The 20,553-nt window shown below is 35.6% G+C and overlaps 1 protein-coding gene and 1 pseudogene across 2 annotated transcripts in view; one reads left to right on the plus strand and one right to left on the minus strand.

The window, feature by feature from the left end:
• Positions 1-20,553, plus strand: part of Slc26a7 (solute carrier family 26 member 7) — a 175,081-nt gene that overhangs the window by 54,404 nt on the left and 100,124 nt on the right. For both annotated transcript variants that reach the window (XM_087190592.1, XM_087190591.1), the window contains exon 4: positions 1,991-2,163. In XM_087190592.1, the coding sequence (XP_087046718.1) occupies positions 1,991-2,163 (173 nt within the window). The remainder of the gene's footprint in view (positions 1-1,990; positions 2,164-20,553) is intronic.
• On the minus strand, positions 14,447-16,166 carry LOC101716799 (coiled-coil domain-containing protein 127 pseudogene; annotated as a pseudogene).

Raw genomic sequence — 20,553 nt, forward strand, 5'->3', positions numbered from 1 at the left:
ATTTTTCTTTTCCTGGTCACTGATTGCAGTCCTATCTTCTATACCTGAAATTCTATCCTTGCATTGTTTCATTCTGCTGCATTAATTTTCAGTGGAGTTTTTAGTCTCCTGGAAATCTGTTTGCATCTGTTTTATGGATTCCATTTGTTTCCTATGTTGGGATTCCATCATATTCCTCAGCTCCTCTATTTTTTTATTTGTGTCTGCTCTATATTTATTAATCATGTCTTGCAGTATTGGCACAATCTCTGCTGTTATCTAATAAATTAATTCTCATTTCATTGTTTCTAGGTCCTCTTTCTTTACTTGTTCAGGGATTCCAGGTGGTTGAATATCAGATTTTTTCATCTTGTTGCCTTTTGATGTTGCCTTAGGTGATCTGGAAGTCTGATTTTAAGGCTTATTTACATGTCTTCTCATTTGAACAGATGCAGCATGCTGTGCCTTTTTTGAGGCAATTTTTTACTCACTCAGTGGTCTTGAATTCTCAGCAAGCCACTGAGCAGCCTTTACTCTGCTGCTCACCTGTACACCACTTCCTACATTCAAAGTGGTGGCCTTCTGGATCCCTGAGCTGACCCGTTGCCTGGGTGGGCTTCTGGCTGGGGCCTGTGCATTGTTGGGATGGTATCTAGGCATGCATCTCACTAGGGCCCCTATGTATCTGTTGTCTGGGAGGACCTTTGGTTGGGGGCTGTGAAACCCAGTTCCTATTGTCTGTGCAGGCTTTGGCTAGGGTCTCCACACACTTATCAATGATATTGGGGTGAGCCTCTGGTATTGCTTGTGTGCCTGTGTAGCTCTTTTCCAGGCAGGTCCTTGGCTGTAGTGGATGGAGTGGAGGGCCTCTGGCTGAAGCTTGTGCTCCTATGAAGGTCTTCCCTTGGTAGGCCTTTGGCTTGTGTGGGTGTCCCTGAGCCTTTGGGGCAGGGCAGACCCCTGGCTGGGATCTGCCTGCAGCTGCACTGGTCTGGACCACACAGCTGCTCCCCAGTTTCTGCACACACTTACCGATGAAATGGCTGGCATTTTTTTTTTTTTTTTGTGCCGGCAATGGAACTCAGGACCTTGTGCTTGCAAGGCAGGAGGAAGAAACACTGAGCTAAATCCTGAGCTGCTGTATGTTTCTTTAACCTGAATGTGCTGACTTTCTTTGTGGGAATCAGCATTTCTATATCCATATCCATTCTCAGGCATGTTGTGCTAAGAAAGACACTGCAACTCTTGGCAGGAAGGGGGTAACACACAGAACATGGCCCCACATATGTATGAGGCCAAGACAATTTCCAGGAAAATACTATTGAACCTTATTTAAAAATAGTAGGCAGAAATGGCATATATAATCATTTTATTAGCCAAACTATGTTGTTATACTATAATAAAGGTACACTGGTTATGAGAATACAGCAAATAGAAAGTTTTAAGCCTGATCTGGAGCACCTGGGGTGGAGTTAGAACCAGACCTTTAAAGACAAGTAGGGTTTGCATAGGTAGTTTGGAGGAGCAAACATTTCAGCCTAAGAGTTTGTATTTAGTCACTAAGCTTATTGAGGTATTCCAATTTATCCCCTTTACATTGGCCCCAAACCCTGAAACATAGATATTATTACCCATATCTAATGGATGAAGCAGTTTCGACCCAGGGTATTTTAAATGAACTTTAAGTAATCGGTAGATTGAAGGGGGTGGGATTTAAATCTGGACCACAGTATTAACCCCTGCCCTCAGGACATTCTTTATGCCAGTCTGCAGAGAGGAAGGAAAATGAATGCCCAGAAAGATATATCAGGTGGATACATATGGCTGCATGTAGAATGTGTGCAGAGAAATATCTGCTCTTTCATGGAATAGGGTGAAAGGTAGAGCTTTAGGGGGACAGAGGAGAGTGTTTCTAATACCTTTACAATGTTCCTTAAAAGGTTAATGGCAAAGTCCAACAATTCTTATTGTTAAGTTATTAACAGCAGATTCTCCATACTCCCCATTTTAGGCACCTTTGCCTTGACATCTTTAATATCAGCCAACGCTGTGGAACGGCTGGTCCCTCAAAGCAGCCAGAACTTCACCATGCACAGTAATTCAAGTCTGCTGGGTTTGTCTGACTTCGAAGCACAAAGGATCGGCGTTGCTGTGGCAGTCTCCTTCTTGGGAGGGGTGATTCAGGTAAATAATACCTAGGCTTGGGAGGACAGCAAGGGAAGCAGTTCAAAGGAAAGGCAAGTGGTGCTTCGTTTTTATTTTTCTTCATGGGTTTGTGTCTCCGTATAGATAAAGGGCAGGTGTGGTTTATCTTCTGGAAAGTGAGTACTGGTGAGAGTAGTTACTCCATACATGCTGGTTAAATGAATAAAGGAGAATCAATAAATTGAAGATACAAAGAAGTAACTGTTGAATTTTTAAGAAGGAGATTTCTTTAAAAAATGTATTACAAAAAAAAATATGTATTACAGAATGGAATGGGCTTCCAGTGAGGCAGCCCTTATGTTCATGTGGTGACTAGGTTGCTTCCAGAAGGGAATGTTGTGGGAGAAATTTCTACAATGGGAAGGACATGTGACTAGATGTCTAGAAGCCTTTTCAGTTATAATATTTTGTGGTTTTACTGCCTGCTCAGTAACAAGTGGTACTTAGTTTGTACCATGGGCTTGTTGGTGGGAAGCCTTTAGACTCAGATCTATACCAATCTTTGCCCCTTTCAGCAGCAGGCAGGTAGGTTACAATCACATTTGCTGTATTTTGTTCTTTAAATATCAGAATTTGAAATTTGCTGTTCTAATCAGTGGTCAAAATTCAGAAGTGACTAAAAAATAAACATAGAAAGGCACTGAATAGAATACTAGACTGGAATTCCTTGGTTAATTCCACTTTTGCTTACTCTCTCGCTGCCAATTGAATTATGAGTCCATAAACTTCTTGGACAGCTGTGCTGTGGGTTAACAGAGGCTTTATTTTATGGCATTACATTATTTAGAAGACCAAAGGTTAGGTAAATACCAAGAAGAGAGAAAAATACTTGATGACTGCCTGGAATTGGATGGAAAAAGGAAAATATGTGACCTAGAAAAAAGGAAACTAAAATTCTTAGAGTTATATTGCCTTCCAGTTATGTGAAAAGCACTGAAAAATTAAGAATGTGAAATGAAATGAGAGTATGAACTCCAGTCTTCACAGATGCTGAGAAAAACAGAATATCTAAGCAGGATCTTTGCCAAGGAGGCTGACCAGACTAGAGGGCCAGTCAGTAGTCTCTATGGCTTATGTCTGTGCTTTCATGAAATTAAAAACTACTTGCCTAAGTACCCTAAAAACCTGTTTTGTTTTTTCAAACATTGATGGGATCAGCATATTTTGAGAACTTGCATAAGTGAGTGGCCTTTTCCTTCTCATGTGGCCCTGTAAAAAGCCAGGCATTCATCTCCTCTGCAGAAATAATGAGCCATGTAAACTGGTGATTAAAACATACATATGTTGCACTGGATTTTATATAGGTTTTCCTTAATTTCTGTCCACCTAAAAAAATATATATATATATATATATATATTTTTTTTTTTTTTGTACCAGGGATTGAACTTGGGAACTTGCACTTGAGAAGCAGGTGGTGGAACCACTGAGCTAAATTCCCAGACTTTAAAATAAGGTTTATATTAACACAGCAAATATGATATTGCTTCTCCTTTTGCTTCATTACTTTCTATTCATGTTTCCTTTTGAATTTATAATTTTTACTAAGTTTGGATTTTCTTTTATTCTATACAGCATGGACCAAAAAGTTTTGGATGCATATTAGTATTTTTAAAAATCTAAGACAATATATAATTGCCAACAAGAACAGCCACAGCTTAGTCTCATTTTAAGCATTTTCCTTAAGTTTTAAACAATCATCAAATATTTTGTTATTACCTAACATATTTGGATTATGAATTTAAATGCTAAAATATAAAAGTAAAAGCAAGGATTCTTACAACATAAAAAAAATCTTATTTCCCTGACTGAAACTCCCTAGAATTGTGAGAGTAAAACAGGATATTATTAAAGATAATAAAAATAACTTTATTTTCGTAGCCTTTTATTACATGTAAAATCTGATTCAGATATTGTTGTGTTTTCTCTTATAACTTCATCAAACATCTGCTTTTCTTCCTTTTTAGCTGTTGTCCAGGATATGTGACCTATGTTTTAGCCAATTTTTAAACATATGGCTGGACTTTATTTGACCTCCAAACCCATCTGTCCATTGTCAATTCAAACTGTAGGGTCTTTGGGATCTTTCAGATCCAGTTTTTCTGTCATTTTTTTCTTTTCTCTCTCAGATTTGAAATTCACTGAGAATACAGGATGAGTTTGTTTGCCTTGCTTTATTTGTGTGTTGTTTTGCTTGTACACTGTTTTCACGTTGATTTTTTCCTCCCTCTGGAAATGAAGAGATGAGATTATTTAGGTTAATAAAATTACATTGTTAAGGTGTCTGAAACAATCATCTCTGATCTGCTTCCTAGAGTGTGTAAGTTAGAAGTGCTTTCAACTGCAAGTAACAGAGAACCCTACACTTAGGGGCTTAGACCATAAAGACATTGCTTGTTGAATTCCAGAAAGTCCAAGAAACAAAGTCTTGAGAGGCTTCAGTATCTGCAGAAGCATTCAACTGATAAATAAGTTTGCTTGTTTTTTATTATGTCACAAGTGTTTTGTGACTTATTGGAACATTACCTTTCTTGCCCTCTCTTCTTATGGTTTACAAAATTTCTTCTCTGAATTGTAGATTTCATTGTCTGATTTCCTCCCACACAAGCACACAATTCTCTTTGCATTTCAATTGATTTATATTCTTTATTATTTTAATGTTTCTAATATCTCTGTATCTGTAATTTTAACTTGTATAACTTAATTTTGAAAAGAAATCAATGCATAAAATTTTAAAGGAACTGGAATTAAATTAAGATATATACTTAAAGCAAACTGTTTCATACTATAGAGTTTCATATTTATTTTGAGATTTTCCTTTTTTTTTTTTTTTGCTTTTCTTCCAACTTTGTGTCTGTAATATTTTGGTTTGTTCTATATGTAAAATATTGGTTAGAGAGTAAATTTCTTGAGTGTAATTACAGTATCTTTACCCAAATTAAAAGTCTTCACTGTGCTTACCATATTACTTTCTACGTAGTAGAGTCTCAGATAATTTCTTGAATTAAAAAGATAATCAGGGCTGGGGATGTAGCTCAGTGGCACAGTGATTGCCTGGCAAGCACAAGGTCCTGAGTTTAATCCCCAGTACTGGAAAAGAAAAAGATAATCATTCAGGAATCTGAATACTATGAAGTAGCAGACATCATGCTAAGTAGTAACTTTATGATTTAAGAGAGCTGGGTTTGACATTTTTGATTTTCATTATTGTCATAACAATAAAGGATTATTAAAAAACCACAAAAGGCACATTCAGAACTATCCTCTTCTCTGTCTCAGTTTCTATTTTCCCATTTTTTCCATTCTCTTCTCCTCTAAGCCATTGTGGGTAGTGTGTCTCATTCATTTCTGGTTTATACTTCCTAAATGGGAATATACCTGTACAGTTTCTTACTTGTCTTTATTTCTTACATGAAAGATGCAATTCTTTTGTAGTTGACTTCTTTCACTTACTAATAAATCCCAGAAATAATCTCATGTTAGCTTATAGAAATATCCCTCACTTTTTTTTTTGTTTGTTTGTTTTTGGTACCAGGGATCGAACTCGGGTCCTTGCACTTGCACGGCAGGCAGAGAAACCACTGAGCTAAATCCCCGGCCCTCCCTCATGTTTTTTAATACTAAATCGTACTCAATTGTGTAAATATACCATGTTTATTCAACATATCTTCTCTATTTTGGTATTTAGTTTGATTTCTGTACAAAAAATTATAACCAATGTTGTTATATATATAATACAGCATGTATAGTGTTTTCATTTTGTTATTAGTATTCAAACATTCCAGTTGAATTTATAGAATGTGATCACAAAGTCAATTTATTTTGCACAAGAAAATAAATGCAATTTGGTTAGACATTATCAAATTCCCTTCAAAAGAGGTTGTGGTAGTTTTCATTACCATAGTGATGTATGAGCATGCCCTCAGCTTCAGCAGAATGTGTTTAATTTTAGCCAATCAGGCGAGAAATAGTATTCCAAGACAATTTGAGTTTCCAAAGTGCTAATTTGAGTGTTAATTTAAGAATGAGATTTAACATCATTTCAAATGTTTAAGGTCATTTTGTATCAAATTTGTAAGTTTTCTGGTTATACCATGTATTCCAGGTTTCAATAAATGTTTGGTCCTTTTATTTCCATATTTTAAGAATTTTCTCTAGAGTATGGAAATTAGCTATTTATTTCTAGCATGTTGCAAATATTTCCTTATAATTTGGCAGTTCCTTGATTTTATTTTACCATACACATTAAAATAAATGTTTGGTAATCAAATTCATCAATCATTTCTTTTATTACCCATGGATTTTAAATCAATATCAGAAAACTTTTATAGAGAAATTTACCCATTTTCTCTAGTACTTCTATAAGCAAAGGTTATTATTATTATTTTTTAATTTGGTTTCTTGATCAGTGTGGACAAATTCTAAAAAATTCTTAGAGCTATATTGCCTTTTAGCAATGAAAAGGACTGAAGTTTAAAGGATGTGAAATGAAATGAGACTGACTACAAGTTTATTCTTGCATAGGGTGTGAAGTACGAATGCAATTTTTTTCCCCCTAACTTGCTGTCTACTTGTACCAGTCATGTTTGTTAAGAAACTTATCTTTGCTTCCATGACTTAGGATGCCTTCTTTATCATTTATATATGTAGTTAGATTTACTTCAGGGCTTTCTATTCTATTCTACTGACTATATCTATTCTTGTCACAGTAGCACACTGCTTTATGGAGACTTTATTGGATGATTTAATGTCTAATAGAACTGGTTAACCATTGTAGTTTTTAATATTTTGGGTCCCTAACTATTTTTTTTTCCTTACAAACGTTAACATCAACTCCTCTAGCTTTCTAAAATATACTTGTTGGTATTCGTATTGGGCCAGTATTAAATTGATTTTTTATGATGTTGATTTGTCCTATCTGAAAACAGGGAATGCCTTTCTTTTAGCATAAGTCTAATTTTGTGTCTTTGAAAGGTATTTTAAAAATTTCCTCTTACAAGTTTTGTATTTTCTGGTCATATTTACATGAAAGGATTTAATTTTCTGTTTTGATATTATAATTGGAATTTTGGTATCTTGAATGCTTTTATTTTTTAGTTTTATTTGTTGACTTGTTAGTAGTTGTTATTTCTTTTACTTCTTTTTTACTTTTTTTTCATTAAGTTTATTGGTACATTTTAGGTCTAAAATACAGTTACATTCATCATTGGGATCTTGTACCTTTATATGGCATATCTTCGTTCTTATTTTTTTCCGCATTCCCCTGCCCTCCCTTCACCCCCTCCATCCTTCCCTATTTACAAAGACTGTTTCCCTTTTTTTCCTTTTGTAATATTTTTTCTTTTCCCTTCTTTCCTTTCCCCTACACCTCCCTCTTCGCCTATTCCTTTAAACCTTTTCTTCCTATTACACAATATCAATTATACCTTTTTAAAATTACAATATCAAGATTTAGAGGACATTACCACAGATTTTACAGAATTTAAAAGGATATAGAAAGCATATTACAAACATCTTTTTTGAAATAAATCTGAAAACTTCTATGAAGCACCTTGGAAGACAAATTAATGAAACTGACTCTGGAAGAAATATAAAATTTGAATAGGACCTATTAAAGAAAGTATATTCCTAGCTTGAAAACCTACCTATATGACAACAACAGGCTCATATACATTTTAACTGATAAATTATATCAAACATTTAAAGCAGAAAAAGAAGGAACATGTCTGCCTTCATTTTAGGAAATCAACATTGTGCTAATACTAAAACTGGATAAAGATAATAGAAAAGTATGAACATAAATAAAAATTAGTTTAACAAGACAAACTATTAGAAGTCAGATCTGGCAGGATGTAGAAAGTGGTTTTATTATAGGGATGGCAGTGTTGGTTAGCACTGGAAGATCCACCCCCAAAGTCATCATTTTAACAGAGGAAAGGAAAAAGCCATATGATCCTGTCACTAGTTGGAGAAAAAGTATCGAACTAAATTCTACAGCTGTTCATGGTAAAAGCTATCAGGAGACTAGAAGTAGAACAGAACCTTCTCAACAGATTAAAGTCATGTACTCCATACTTCCAGCAAAAACTCCTTCTATGAATGGAGACGATACAATGCTTTCTCCCAAAGGTGGGGAAAAAGGGCAGATATGCTTACTCTTTATCTGTCCATTAAACTTTGAAACATAGGCCCAAACCAAAATAGCCTGGCAATAAAAATAAACAAATAGCATAGGATTTGTAAGGTCAAAGTAAAATATTTATATGTAGATGAAATGATCATCTACAGAGAAAATACTGAGAAATCTCTAGGAGCCCCTAGAACTTGTATTTGAATTTAGCAGGATTAGAAAACACAAGGTATATAGAAAAATTCAGGTCTATGTCTACTTGCTATAAATGAAGAATTGGATATTGAAATTTAAAAGTTATGTAGGAATACAAAGGACCTGTAAAAGTAAAGAGAAAAAAAAACTGTTGGAAGACGTTTAGTACATAATTTTAATACTTCCTCTAAAGCTACTATAATCAAGGCAGTGATGGCATAAGGAAAGACATATAGATCAATGAAATAAAACAGAGAATCTAGAAATAGAACCACACATATATGGTCCACTGATTTTTTAAAGATTATTTAACATTAACATTTTATAGAACATAAACTCAACTCAAGAGTGGAGGAAAAGATAGTGTTTTCAACAAATGATACTGGAACACCTGGTACCCATATTAAAAAATTAACCTCAACCCTTTATTTCCATACATAAAAATAACTTGAAAGGATCTATGAACCTAAATATGAAAGACTAAAACTGTAAAACTTTAAGAAGAAATTATAAGGGAAAATGTTTATGAATTTACAGTAGACAAGAATTTCCTAGGATACAAAAAACACGATGTATAAAAGAAAAAAATTGATCAATGAGATTCCATCAAAATTTAGAACTTTAAAAGACATCGTTAAGAAAATGAAAAGTAGTCCTTAATCAGAACATACTTATAATACATATAACCTAAGACCAGAATATATAAAGAACTCTTACAGCTCAATAATAGACAACCCAATTAAAAAGTAGACACAAGACGATGACAAATAGCCAGTACAGCACAAGTAAAGGTGTGCAACACTAGAATCAGAAAAATACTAATCAGTATAATAGCAAGATCATATTATACACTCATTAGGGAGATTAAGTTAAAAGTTTTAAAAGAACAAATAGGTGTGAACCAGTTAGAACTTTCTAATACTGCTAATGTGAATGTAAAATGATAAAACCATTTTGGAAAACAATATAGAAATTTCTTGTGTTACTGTTAAGAACCAACAGTTCTGTTCTTAAATTTTTACTTAAGAGGAATGAAAACACATGCTCACAATAGATTTGTATATACAGGTTGACTGTTCCTTATCTGAAATTCTTGGGGCAAGAAGTGTTTCAGATTTTTGTTTGAAATCCACTTAATCTGCAAAGAGGATAGCTACTCCTGGTTTTTTTTTTTGGGGGGGGTTCCTGTCACATGGAGTATTGCTTTCCACCCTTTAACTTTCAGTGTATGAGTTTCTTTTTGAATTAAATGTGTTTCTTGTATGCAGCATATTGTTGGATCTTGCTTCTTGACCCATTCCGCCAGTCTATTTCTTTTGACTGGTGAATTGAGACCATTAACATTGATGGCTACAACTCATACATATTGACTTATTATTGTCACAACCTTTTCTTTTTGTTGAATTCTCCCCCTTTGCATTTAATTTCTTGTCATGCCCAACGGATTCATTCTGCTGGGCTTCCTGTGGTTGTGATCCTCGTTGTCTTTTCCTAGGATATTGTCTTAAATTTTTTGGAGTGCTGGTTTGGTATTCATGAAGTTCCTAAGGTGCTCTTTGTCATGAAAGTGTCTTACTTCTCCATTAATTTTGAAAGATAGTTTTACAGGGTACATCGCTCTGGGTTGGAGGCTGTTTTCCTTTAGGGCTTGAAATACATCACTCCAAGCTCTTCTTGCCTTGAGGGTTTGTGTTGAAAAGTCTGCTGTGATTCTAATGGGCTTTCCTTTGTATGTGATTTGTTTCTTTTCTCTAACTGCTTGTAGAATTTTGTTCTTCTGTTGGGTTTCTGGAATCTTAACTATTATATGCCTATGCATAGATTTTTTTTTAGATCAAGGCTTTTTGGAGTCCTATATGCCTCCCTTATCTGTATTTCAAGTTCTTTCCCCCTGCTTTGGAAGTTTTCTACCATCACTTCTGTGAACAGTTTTTTATGTCATCTGCACTCTTTCCTGTTTCTTCATTGACTCTGATCAGTCTTATGTTATTCTTCTTTGCATTGTCTAGCAGCTGCTGGATTGATTTCTCATGGTCCCTTACTATTTTAAAGAAATTATTCTTTTCTTGGTTACAAATTGCAATCTTTCTTCTATTTCTCAAATTTTGTCCTCACATTGGCTCATTCTGGTGTGTAAACTTTCAATGGTGTTTTTAATCTCCTGGAAATCTGTTTGCATCTGTTTTATGGATTCAATTTGTTTCCTATGTTGGGATTCCATGATGTTGCTCAGCTCCTCTATGTTTTTATCTGTGTCCTCTCTAGATTTATTAATCATGTCTTGCACTATGGGCACAATCTGTGTTGTTATCTGAGAAATTATTTCTGATTTCATTTTTTCTAGATCCTCTTTTGTTGCCAGTTCAGGGAGTCTAAGTGGTTGAGTATCAGGTTGTTCCATCTCCTTGCCCTTTGGGGTTGCTGTAGGTGATCTGGAAGTCTGGTTTTGAGACTTATTTACATGTCTTCTCATTTCAATAGATGCACCATCCTGTGCCTTTGTTGAGGCAACTTTTTGCTCACCCAGTGGTCTTGAATTTTCAGCAAGCCACAGAGCTGTCTGTCTTTTCTTTGTTGCTCACCAGTACACAAATTCCTGGGTTTAGAGTGGTGGCCTTGTGGATCACTGAGCTGACCTGTTGTCTGGGTGGGCTTCTGGCTGGGGCCTGTGCACACTTGGGATGGTATCTAGGTGTGCCACTGGGTAGGGTGCCTATGTAGCTGTTGTCTGGGAGCATCTTTGGTTGGGGGCTGTGCACCCCAGTTCCTGTCGTGTGAGCAAGCTTCCGGCTAAGCCCTTGTGCACTTACTGATGATATTGCAGTGAACCTCTGGCTGATGCTTCTTTGCCTGTGCATGTCTTTTCCAGGCAGGCTCTTGGCTTGGCTGATGTGCCCCAGCTTCTGGGGTAAGGGCGGAGCCCTGGCTGGCATCTGCTTGCAGCCATGCTGCTCTGGTCCACACAGCTGCTCCCCCAACTCAGGTGGTCTAATGTGCCTTTATTTCAGAGATCTACTTCACTTTTCTGGTGAGCTTTAATTTTCATTAAGGGGCCTCAGAGAGGCCCTCTGTCTGTTGTTCACTTGTACTCTATCTTCAGCTCAGAATAATGTCCTTTGTGATCCCTACAACTCTGTGGTGTAGATCCAGGTAATGGCTTGGCACAGCTCTGTGTGTGTGTGTGTGTGTGTGTGTGTGTTTGTGTGTGTGTGTGCTGGCGCCCTTGACGCTCAAGTCCTTGGGGCTCTGGAATGGCCAAGATATGTTTACTTCTTTACAGATTCATTTTACTGGCTACTTTTTTCCCAGTTGCACTAGGTGATACCTCTGTTATAACGTTAAATAACAATGGAAATAGTGGCAGTTCTTGCACTTTGTTGAGCTTATGTAAAATGCCATTAGCATCTCCATTAATTAAAAACTTATGGTTAATTATTATTTAGAATTTATAATTAAGATAGAATTTATCTATTTTTCATATTAACAAATTATAGTGTCAGGTTGTATTTTTAATACACGTTAGAAAAACATTCAATATTGATGAAGACTTTTTCAGCATTTAGAGATAATATGTTTTTTCTCTTAAAACTATTTATGGAGTATTATATTAATGGATTTCCTGAGGATGAATCAATCTTAAGTTGTGTAAATATATCCTACTTGGACATAATATATGTTATTCTTAATATGGTGCTGAATGTTGTTTATTAATTCCTTATCTGATTCTTTAGCATCATTCTCTTCATTGGTACTGGACTGCAGTTTCCTTTTTTGTGCTGTCTTTCTCAGAAGTGCCAATGCTTTACTTTCTTCTCAGCACCCCCTTTCAGTGATCCTCAATACCTGCAGCACTCTGGGGAATCTTGTTTTTGAAAAAGGCTTTGTAGAATCTCTCCTTGAAATCAGCAACTGCTTTGCATTCTTTTGTGCAGAAATTTTTTTATAATGTTTTCCAAGTTCTACAAAAGAAGGTCATTTGAGCTTTCTATCTCTAATATTCAAATTTTGCAACTATATTTTTCCTAGAAACCATTTTTATTCAGCTTTACGAAATTTATTTGCATGTAGCTCTTTAATCTGCTACAAGTTTAAAATTTTTTATTTTAATATTTCCTCTTTGATGTTTCTTATTTTGTATTTGTGCTTTGTTTTCATTTTTTTCTTAGTCAAGTTAGCTAGTAGTGTGTCTATTTTGTTATGTTTTTAAAAAAAGAAAACTAGAATTTTGAAATAATAAGTTTTTCCTTTATCCTATCTATGCTGCTACTTTAATTTTATTATTCATTCCTTTTATCATTTTTTGGATTGTTGCTCATTTCTGTTTTTTAGCTTGGAATTCATTTTAATACGTCATAATTTCTTAATTTTCATTGATTCAGTGCTGTTAATTTTCCTACATTCATTGGATCAAATATGTTCTGTAGATTCGAACAGGTAGTGTTTTGTTTTTGATATTTTTATTTGTTTATATTTTCCCTTGGGCCCAACAATTATTTAAGAGAAGAATTTTTAATTTGGGGATGGATGAGCCTATTTGCCTTTCACAATCTCTAGTGTCATTACATTGTGGTCAGGGCATGTTGGTAACGTAATACTTCTCCGTTATCTAATTTACTAATGTTTTTGTTATGATCAGTTTTTTGTGTGTGCATTTGTGAATGTTTCCTGAGAACTTGGGGAAAAAAGTATACTTAGTCTCAGGGGTAAAGATCAGTGTATAACTATAAATTCTGCCTTACGTGATTGCTAACTTTTTGTTTATTTGATTCTTCTTGCACTAAGAATGATGCAGTTATTACTGCCCTCACCAGGAGAGTGGTGTTGCAGTTGTTTATTGCCATTTGGGCTGGCGGTATATATGTGTGTCATAAACATGAACACATCCAAGTGTATTTCACTCATTATCTGTCAGGCGTAATGAAGTATTCCAGTCTCTCCTCACTCTCACCACTTTATTTATATTGCTAGTATAAATAAAATGTGCTTATGCAAACATGACCATGTAATGTGATATATTTTTGTATTATACAAGTAAGACTGTGGGCCTTTTAAAAACTGTCTTTTTGAGGTGTAATTGCCATACAATAAATTCCATATATTTAGAATGTACAGCTTGATAAATTTTGACATATGTATAAATCCATGAAACCATCATTAAGATTGTGATAATATCTATACTCCCTAACCTCTCCAAATTTTCCTAGACTGTCATCTTTTTTTCCTACCTTTTAGATACTCCCTATTCTGTGCCATTCACTAGTCTGCTTCCTGTATAGTTTAAGTTTGTATTTTTTTAGTGTTTTATAAAAATGTGTTCTCTGTCTCCCCTTTTTTGGTTTTCTTTTCACCCAACATAACTTTGTTGTTGATTGTCTAGGCTTATTGCAATAATTTCACAACATAGAAGGAATGCCTGTGATTAATTTCTGTTTGTGGATAAAACATTAACTAAATTGACTGGGTTAGTAATCTTTTTATTGCCATTTCTACTCTCTATTTCTAAAGCACTTTAAATGTCTCAGTTGCAAAGAAAGTCTTTCGGTGTAACCGGTGCAATTTTGTATTATTAGTATTATTTTAGAGGGGAAAAAAAGAAACGTTTTCTAGCCAAAAGACAGTAGCAGCCAAGAGAGGAATCGCTTGCATGCTTACAGAAATGAGGTGTTAACTTCAAGGCAAGGTGGAATCTTTTAAAGTGTCAGTATCAATAAACATTTCTGCTGGTTCCCAATAAAAGACAATACACTTTTAAAACCATTGTTCTCTTGTTCCTGTAGCTTTTATTATTCTCCATGATGGGCACTTAGCCCATTCCTTTTTTGAAGAGCTGAGAGAGATCTGGGATTGTCCCTTTCCCATTTACTTCTGGAAAATTTCCCAAGCTCTGCTTTTCTGAAGCAACCACAGGACAAGATTTTTGCCCTGGAGGACAAGGGAAATACAGTTTCTTTGTTTGACAATTGCATAATCTTGGGTGACATAAGGTGGGGTGTTCAGTGACAGAGCTTTTTATTATTATAACTAGTGCATTCTGGAAACACATGGGCTTACATTTGGGGGATGATAAACAAAGTGCAAATCTAAGCAAGAGATTCTCCATTTAGGTTTGTTTTCATATGAAACATATTTCAAAATGTATGAAATAAGAGTATCATGAATATAGAAACAACTTACGATGTCAAGCTAGCTTAACCTTCCTGTTCAACACGTCATACTCTTTCCAAAAAATCCATCAACTCTTCTTTTGTAATGAAGGAAGAGGAGAATCTAAAATCTCTTTTGATAATGTTTCATTATTTTACAACCATTTCAGTTAGGAAATCATTACTCCATTTAATCTAAATCTTTCCAGCTATGTTTGTACCTTGCAAAGCTAAAAAATAATAAATTTAATAAAATCAGAATTATAACATTTTTAAAATTATAAAACTGAAAATTCCTTCTGTTAAAAACAAAAATTTATTATCTTACATATGCCATACTCTATTCTAAGTTTACTACATAAGTTCATATATCCAGTCCTCACTGATATCTTATGAAATAAGTAATGTTATTTCCCCCATTAAACAGATGAAGATACTGGAAGGTAACATGCTTATTTAGAGTCTTATGATTGGAATTGACAGAGTAGGCATTGGACTCTAGTCTACCCTGTAGTAAATGCTATGCTACATAGATTTCTAAGCCAATAATGAAAAAGGAAGCAGGGGAGCTTAATCACTCACATTCTAGGTCCAGGCATTGCACTAACTGTCTTTTTTTTTTTTTTTTTTTCTGGTCTTGACTTTTATTTCATTTTCTCTTACTTCTGTAGCATAACCTTGTCTACTCTCTTAAACTTTTTCAATTCAACAGCTAGCTCCCAATACTTGAGATAGAGCCACATGAGTCTCCCATTTTGGCGTTTGTTGGTGTTCCAGACACCACTACAATATGTATCATGCTTAAATATGTCAGTCGAGCCAGCTGCCATCTCTTAAGTCGGCAGCCACAGGGTCGATGGACGCGCGCACCAGCAAGTTTTTCTCAAGCTCCAGTCTGGCACGCCGGAGGAGGACCAGGCTGCAGTAGATGCTCTGCCTTTCAGCAAGGGCCTCTCCAACCTCCTTCAGCATCAGCCGGGCTCTCTGCTCCCAGTCCTCCTGCTCCTCCAGGCAGCTCAGATACACACTTAGGGGCTGCAGCTGGCTTTTCTCTTTCATTACCTGAGCCCGTTCCTGTTCCAGAAGCTTCTTTTCTTCCACCAACTTGCGCCCTTGAGAGATGAGGGCTTCTTGATAACTAGTTGTTCTATTTTGCTCCTTTTCAAGTTCCAAAGAGAGCTGAGCAACAGCACGTCGATTTTCTGAGATCACGGCATGGTACTTGGCTTCAAGATCCTACTGGAAAGCAGCTGTCCTCTGATAATACACTTGTCTCTCTTTTTCTATTTCTTTTTGGTACTCCCTGGACCAAATCCAACGAAAAGCTGCCAACCCCAGCATTGGCACCAACAGGGCATAATTCCACTTGCTTCCATCACCACCATCAGCTCTGGAATCAGGCCAGATGTTCCAATTTGGTAGATCATTTAAGTTATTCATGGAGATATACCTCAGCCTGACCGCAGAGTTCCCCGGGTCCCCAGAGCCGTAGTCCTAGGATTCGCTGTGCGGGAGCCGCATCCTCTGCCTGACCCCGCGCGCTGCGTGGTGCGCACGCGCGTAACTCCCCTAACGCACGTCTTGTATCTCCTTAACAGTAGCAGCAGCTTGTGCATTAGGCATGTGGCATCTAGTGGGTGATGGTCTTGGATTCATAACAATGTGACTGTCATTCTGTAGCCCTGCAAGGCTTTCTTATATGGTTTATGTGGCTCTTCCATGTTCTTGAAGGTTCAGCTCAACTATAACCATGAGAACTCTTCTCTGATATCCTCAAGCATGGTTATAAGTGATTCCCCCATGTACTCCTATAAGACATTGCTTGTATCCTATGTTTCAGAGTGTCTCTACCTCCCACAAATCATTTTTCACGTATTTGCTTTCCTTTGTAAGCTGTGAATATCTATGGATCAGAAACTGTTTATAATTCCAGCAACTGGTTCTTAATAAATGTGACCTGAAGAAATTAAAGAGAAAAAAGGTCAATTAAATGTTAGTGAAATAATTATGTTAAATAACTGAAATTAAATTAAGGGTTTTTTACAAAAGACTTCAGATTTACCACTTTGTCTGTTCTTCATCAGAAAGTAGGGAATTTGTTTATATCTTTTAAAATTGTGACACTGTTCTTAATGAAAAATGAGCGATAAAGATTCTAATTTTCTATTAGGCCAGGCCCACTCAAATGTAGATATGTAATCAATAAAATCTACCTCACTTCACAGTTACCTGGACTCTTGATGAAAAAGCAAGATACAGCTATAGTACCCTTTCAACTCTGTACTCTCCAGTCTCTTTCAATAATATTACACTTCCAGTCATCCCATGGAACAGTTGTGCCTTTTTCTTTAACTGGGCAGGAAGAAAGATATGAGTCAAATTATTTCTTCCTAGAGTTTTTAACTTTCCTCATCTCTTGTATCAGAGGCTAGCTTTGCCTTGAAAAGTCTGGGAACGGTAAAGCTTATGGTGCCCTTTCAACCGTGTACATCATTGCAAATAAAAACAATTCTTAGGCTAGTAAATTTCTGACTTATTCTACAATAAACAAAAGTCAAATCTTATGTTTCCTAAACACATGCTCGTTTGCCTACTGGGTAATATCTTAGCTCATTTTCCTGTTCTCCATTCCTACTTTAGGAATCTAGTTCACATGGCTTTGTGCAGTTTGCTCTAGCTATTCGTTATGCTTAGATTTCAAATGGCCATTTGTTCCACATTGGATCATCAGATCAATCCTACCATAGCACAACTCTGATGTGTAAGCCAGTGTACCTCATCATTCTTGGCAAAATTAGGTGTTTAATAAATGTATGAAAGAATGATGTCACCTACTCTTGCAAAACTCCTTTTTTTTTTTTTTTTTACTACTTTTACAGTGATCCATGTTCTTACGTCATAATTTCTTGCTTTATTTTCTATTATTCCCCTTTGGCTAGTTTTGCTCCTAGCAACTCTGAGTCTTCTGAATAAGTTCCATGCTGCTGAGCTTCTTTATATTTGTTCTCTTCCCTATTTCTGGAATGCTTTCTAATAATTTCTCTGTCTTGCATTTCTCCTTAAGTGTCAAGGTACAATTTTAATCATATCCTGCAGTGTTTCCTTCTCCCTCTGAAATTGAGTGGCACATTTTCTCTCACTGTCTTATACAATTGAGGTTCACAGCTTTGTCTGGGGGGTGTTATTCATGCACATGTTGTATCTCTGAAACCTAGCTGCTTGGTGTTCCTGTTAGAATTCTTTACCCCCACATTATACCTGTTTGTGTGGCACTCAGGAATATTACACAGCTTGGTAAAAACTGGAGATTCGCCTGTAGATTCTGTGTGACTGGTGGAAATAATTTTCTTCTTTTTTAAAAAATAACTTTTATTTTAGGATATTTTAAATTTACTTAAACTTTGCAAAGATAGTGCATAGAGTTGCTATATATCTCATTCAATTTCTCCTATTATCAACATCTTACGTTCCTATGGTACACATCCCACAATTAATAAACCAGCTTGTTACATAGATATTAACTCAAGTCCATATGTAGTATTCAGATTTCCTTAATTTTTCACTAATATTCTTTTTCTGTTCCAAAATCTCATCCAGGATATGTTGCATTTAGTTTCCCTGTCTTCCTTCAGTCTTTTCTTTAAAAAAAGTTTATGAGACTTTTGTTGTTTTTGATGATCTTGATGGTTTGGAGTACTAGTCAAGTATTCTGTAGATATCCCTCAGTTAGAATATGTCTGGAGTTTTTCCCATGTCTAGTTTGGCATTATAAATTTTAGGAAGAATACCGAAGAGAGATAGTGACATTCTCACCACACCACCATCACTGTTGATACTAACGTGGTCACCTGGCTGAGGTAGTGTTTGTCAGGTTTCTTCAATATAATGTTATTCTATTTTATTCCCTTTGTGTACTATATTCTTTGGAAATAAGTCAAAATACATACACTTATGGAGTAGAAGTAAGTGGGGAATATCTGCATAAATTTTGGAATTCTGCAGCGATTTCCTTGCTCTTCCCCATTTATCAAGTCAATCACTTATATCAATATGGAGTCAAGGATATTTACTCTAATCCAATATATTTTATTTATTTTTGTCTCAGTTTTAGGCATGGGGAGGTCTTTCAATTGGTTTCAGTATCTGTCCTTGACACATTTACTTAAGACCTCTTTACTTTCTGGCAATATAAGATGGTCCAAGTTCATAACATAAATCCTGCCTCAATCCTAGAATTAGCCCTTTCCCTACGGAGCTCTGGTCCCTTTTATTTCAGAAAGCTATTAGAAACCATGATTGGGATGCTGGGTGTGCTCCTTGATACCAGGGTGTTGTTTCTGGTGCTTTTCAGCAGACAGAACAAGGAAATGTATGGGTGTATATTAATCTCTCTATATAAACATATCGGTTTGTATTTCTCTATGTTCATCTATATTTAATTGAAATAAACATGAGTTCATACTGATATCTCTAGCTCTAGCCCATTACCACAGTTTTCAAAATTACACCAAAGTCTTCTTGCCTAGTTTGTCACCTCCCAATTCAAAAATGAGAATCTGAGTCCTAAAATGCAGTCAGTATACATTTACTTAATTTCCCAATTCCTGTGTTTATGCATAACAATTTCAGAACTGTTTACCTTACCTCTAGGTAGACAACTTTTTCAATTAGACTACAATATTTATTTATTGCCTTTAGTCTACCCTCAATTCCAATCTACTTATGTCAGCACCACCACCCCTCGAGGTTGTCTGAAAAGGCTATATATTATTTTAAATAATACTTTGGATAAGACAGAACATTTAGAGGCTAAAGAGACAGTAAAAATCTCAGAGATTGTCAGTGAGATTGTCACATTCTGCATTCCATTCTGAGATGTCCCAACCACTTGAATAACATCTATTATATAATGTGAATTACATAGAACTATATATAGTTTATTATATATAATATGTAATTATTGTAAGGTATGCATAACAAAATTTATCATGTAAACCATTTCTAAAGACACATATCAATAGTATTAAATGTATTTATAATGTTACGCATTACCACTGTCTACCTATGTAATTCTTTTCATCTTACAGAACTGAAACTCTATACCTATTAAACAGTAACTCCTCATTACCCAGCCTCTAACACCTTCAGCCAATAGTAACCATGAGTAACTTCATGTCTTTCTGATTTTGATTGTGCCAAGTATCTTATACAAGAGGGAGCACATAGTATCTGTGTTTATATGTTTGGCATATTTAACTTAACACAGTCCCTTCATAGTTCATCTGCATTATAGTGTCTTTCAGAATTTCCTTCCTTTAAGGCTTCATAACATTCCATGTATGTCTATACCACATTTTACTCATTCATTCATTTATTAACAGACATCTGGTTTGCTTCCACCTTTTGGGTGTTGTGAATAATGTTGCTATGAACATGGGTATATAAAATATCTCTTTGAGGTCTGCTTTCACTTCTCTAAGGTTTACATCCAGGGAGTAAATTTGTATATCATATGGTAATTCTATTTTTTTTTTTTTTGGTGAACTACCATACTGTTTTTTACAGTTACTACACCATTTCTTCCCACCAACATTGCACAGATTTTAGTTTTTCTATATCTTCATGAAAACAGTTATTTTCCATTTTGTTTTGTTTTGTTTTTAGAGGCTTAGTCTTGCCATGTAGTACAGGCTGGCTTCAAACTCAAACCTCTTGCCTCAACGTTTTGAGTGGTAGGATTACAGTGTGTGCCAACACACCTGGCTCCTTGATGTTTTTGATAGTAGCCACTTAATGGGTATGAGGTGGCATCTCACTGTAGCTTTGATTTGCATTTCCCTAAGGATTAATGATGTTGAACATCTTCTTGCATGCTTGTTGTCCACTTGTGTATCTTTTTTGGA

The sequence above is a fragment of the Heterocephalus glaber genome, unplaced genomic scaffold (assembly GCF_053883595.1).
Source record: "Heterocephalus glaber isolate CG9 unplaced genomic scaffold, H.glaber_assembly_v1.0 deba00001553, whole genome shotgun sequence".
NCBI classification, from domain to species: Eukaryota; Metazoa; Chordata; class Mammalia; order Rodentia; family Bathyergidae; genus Heterocephalus; species Heterocephalus glaber.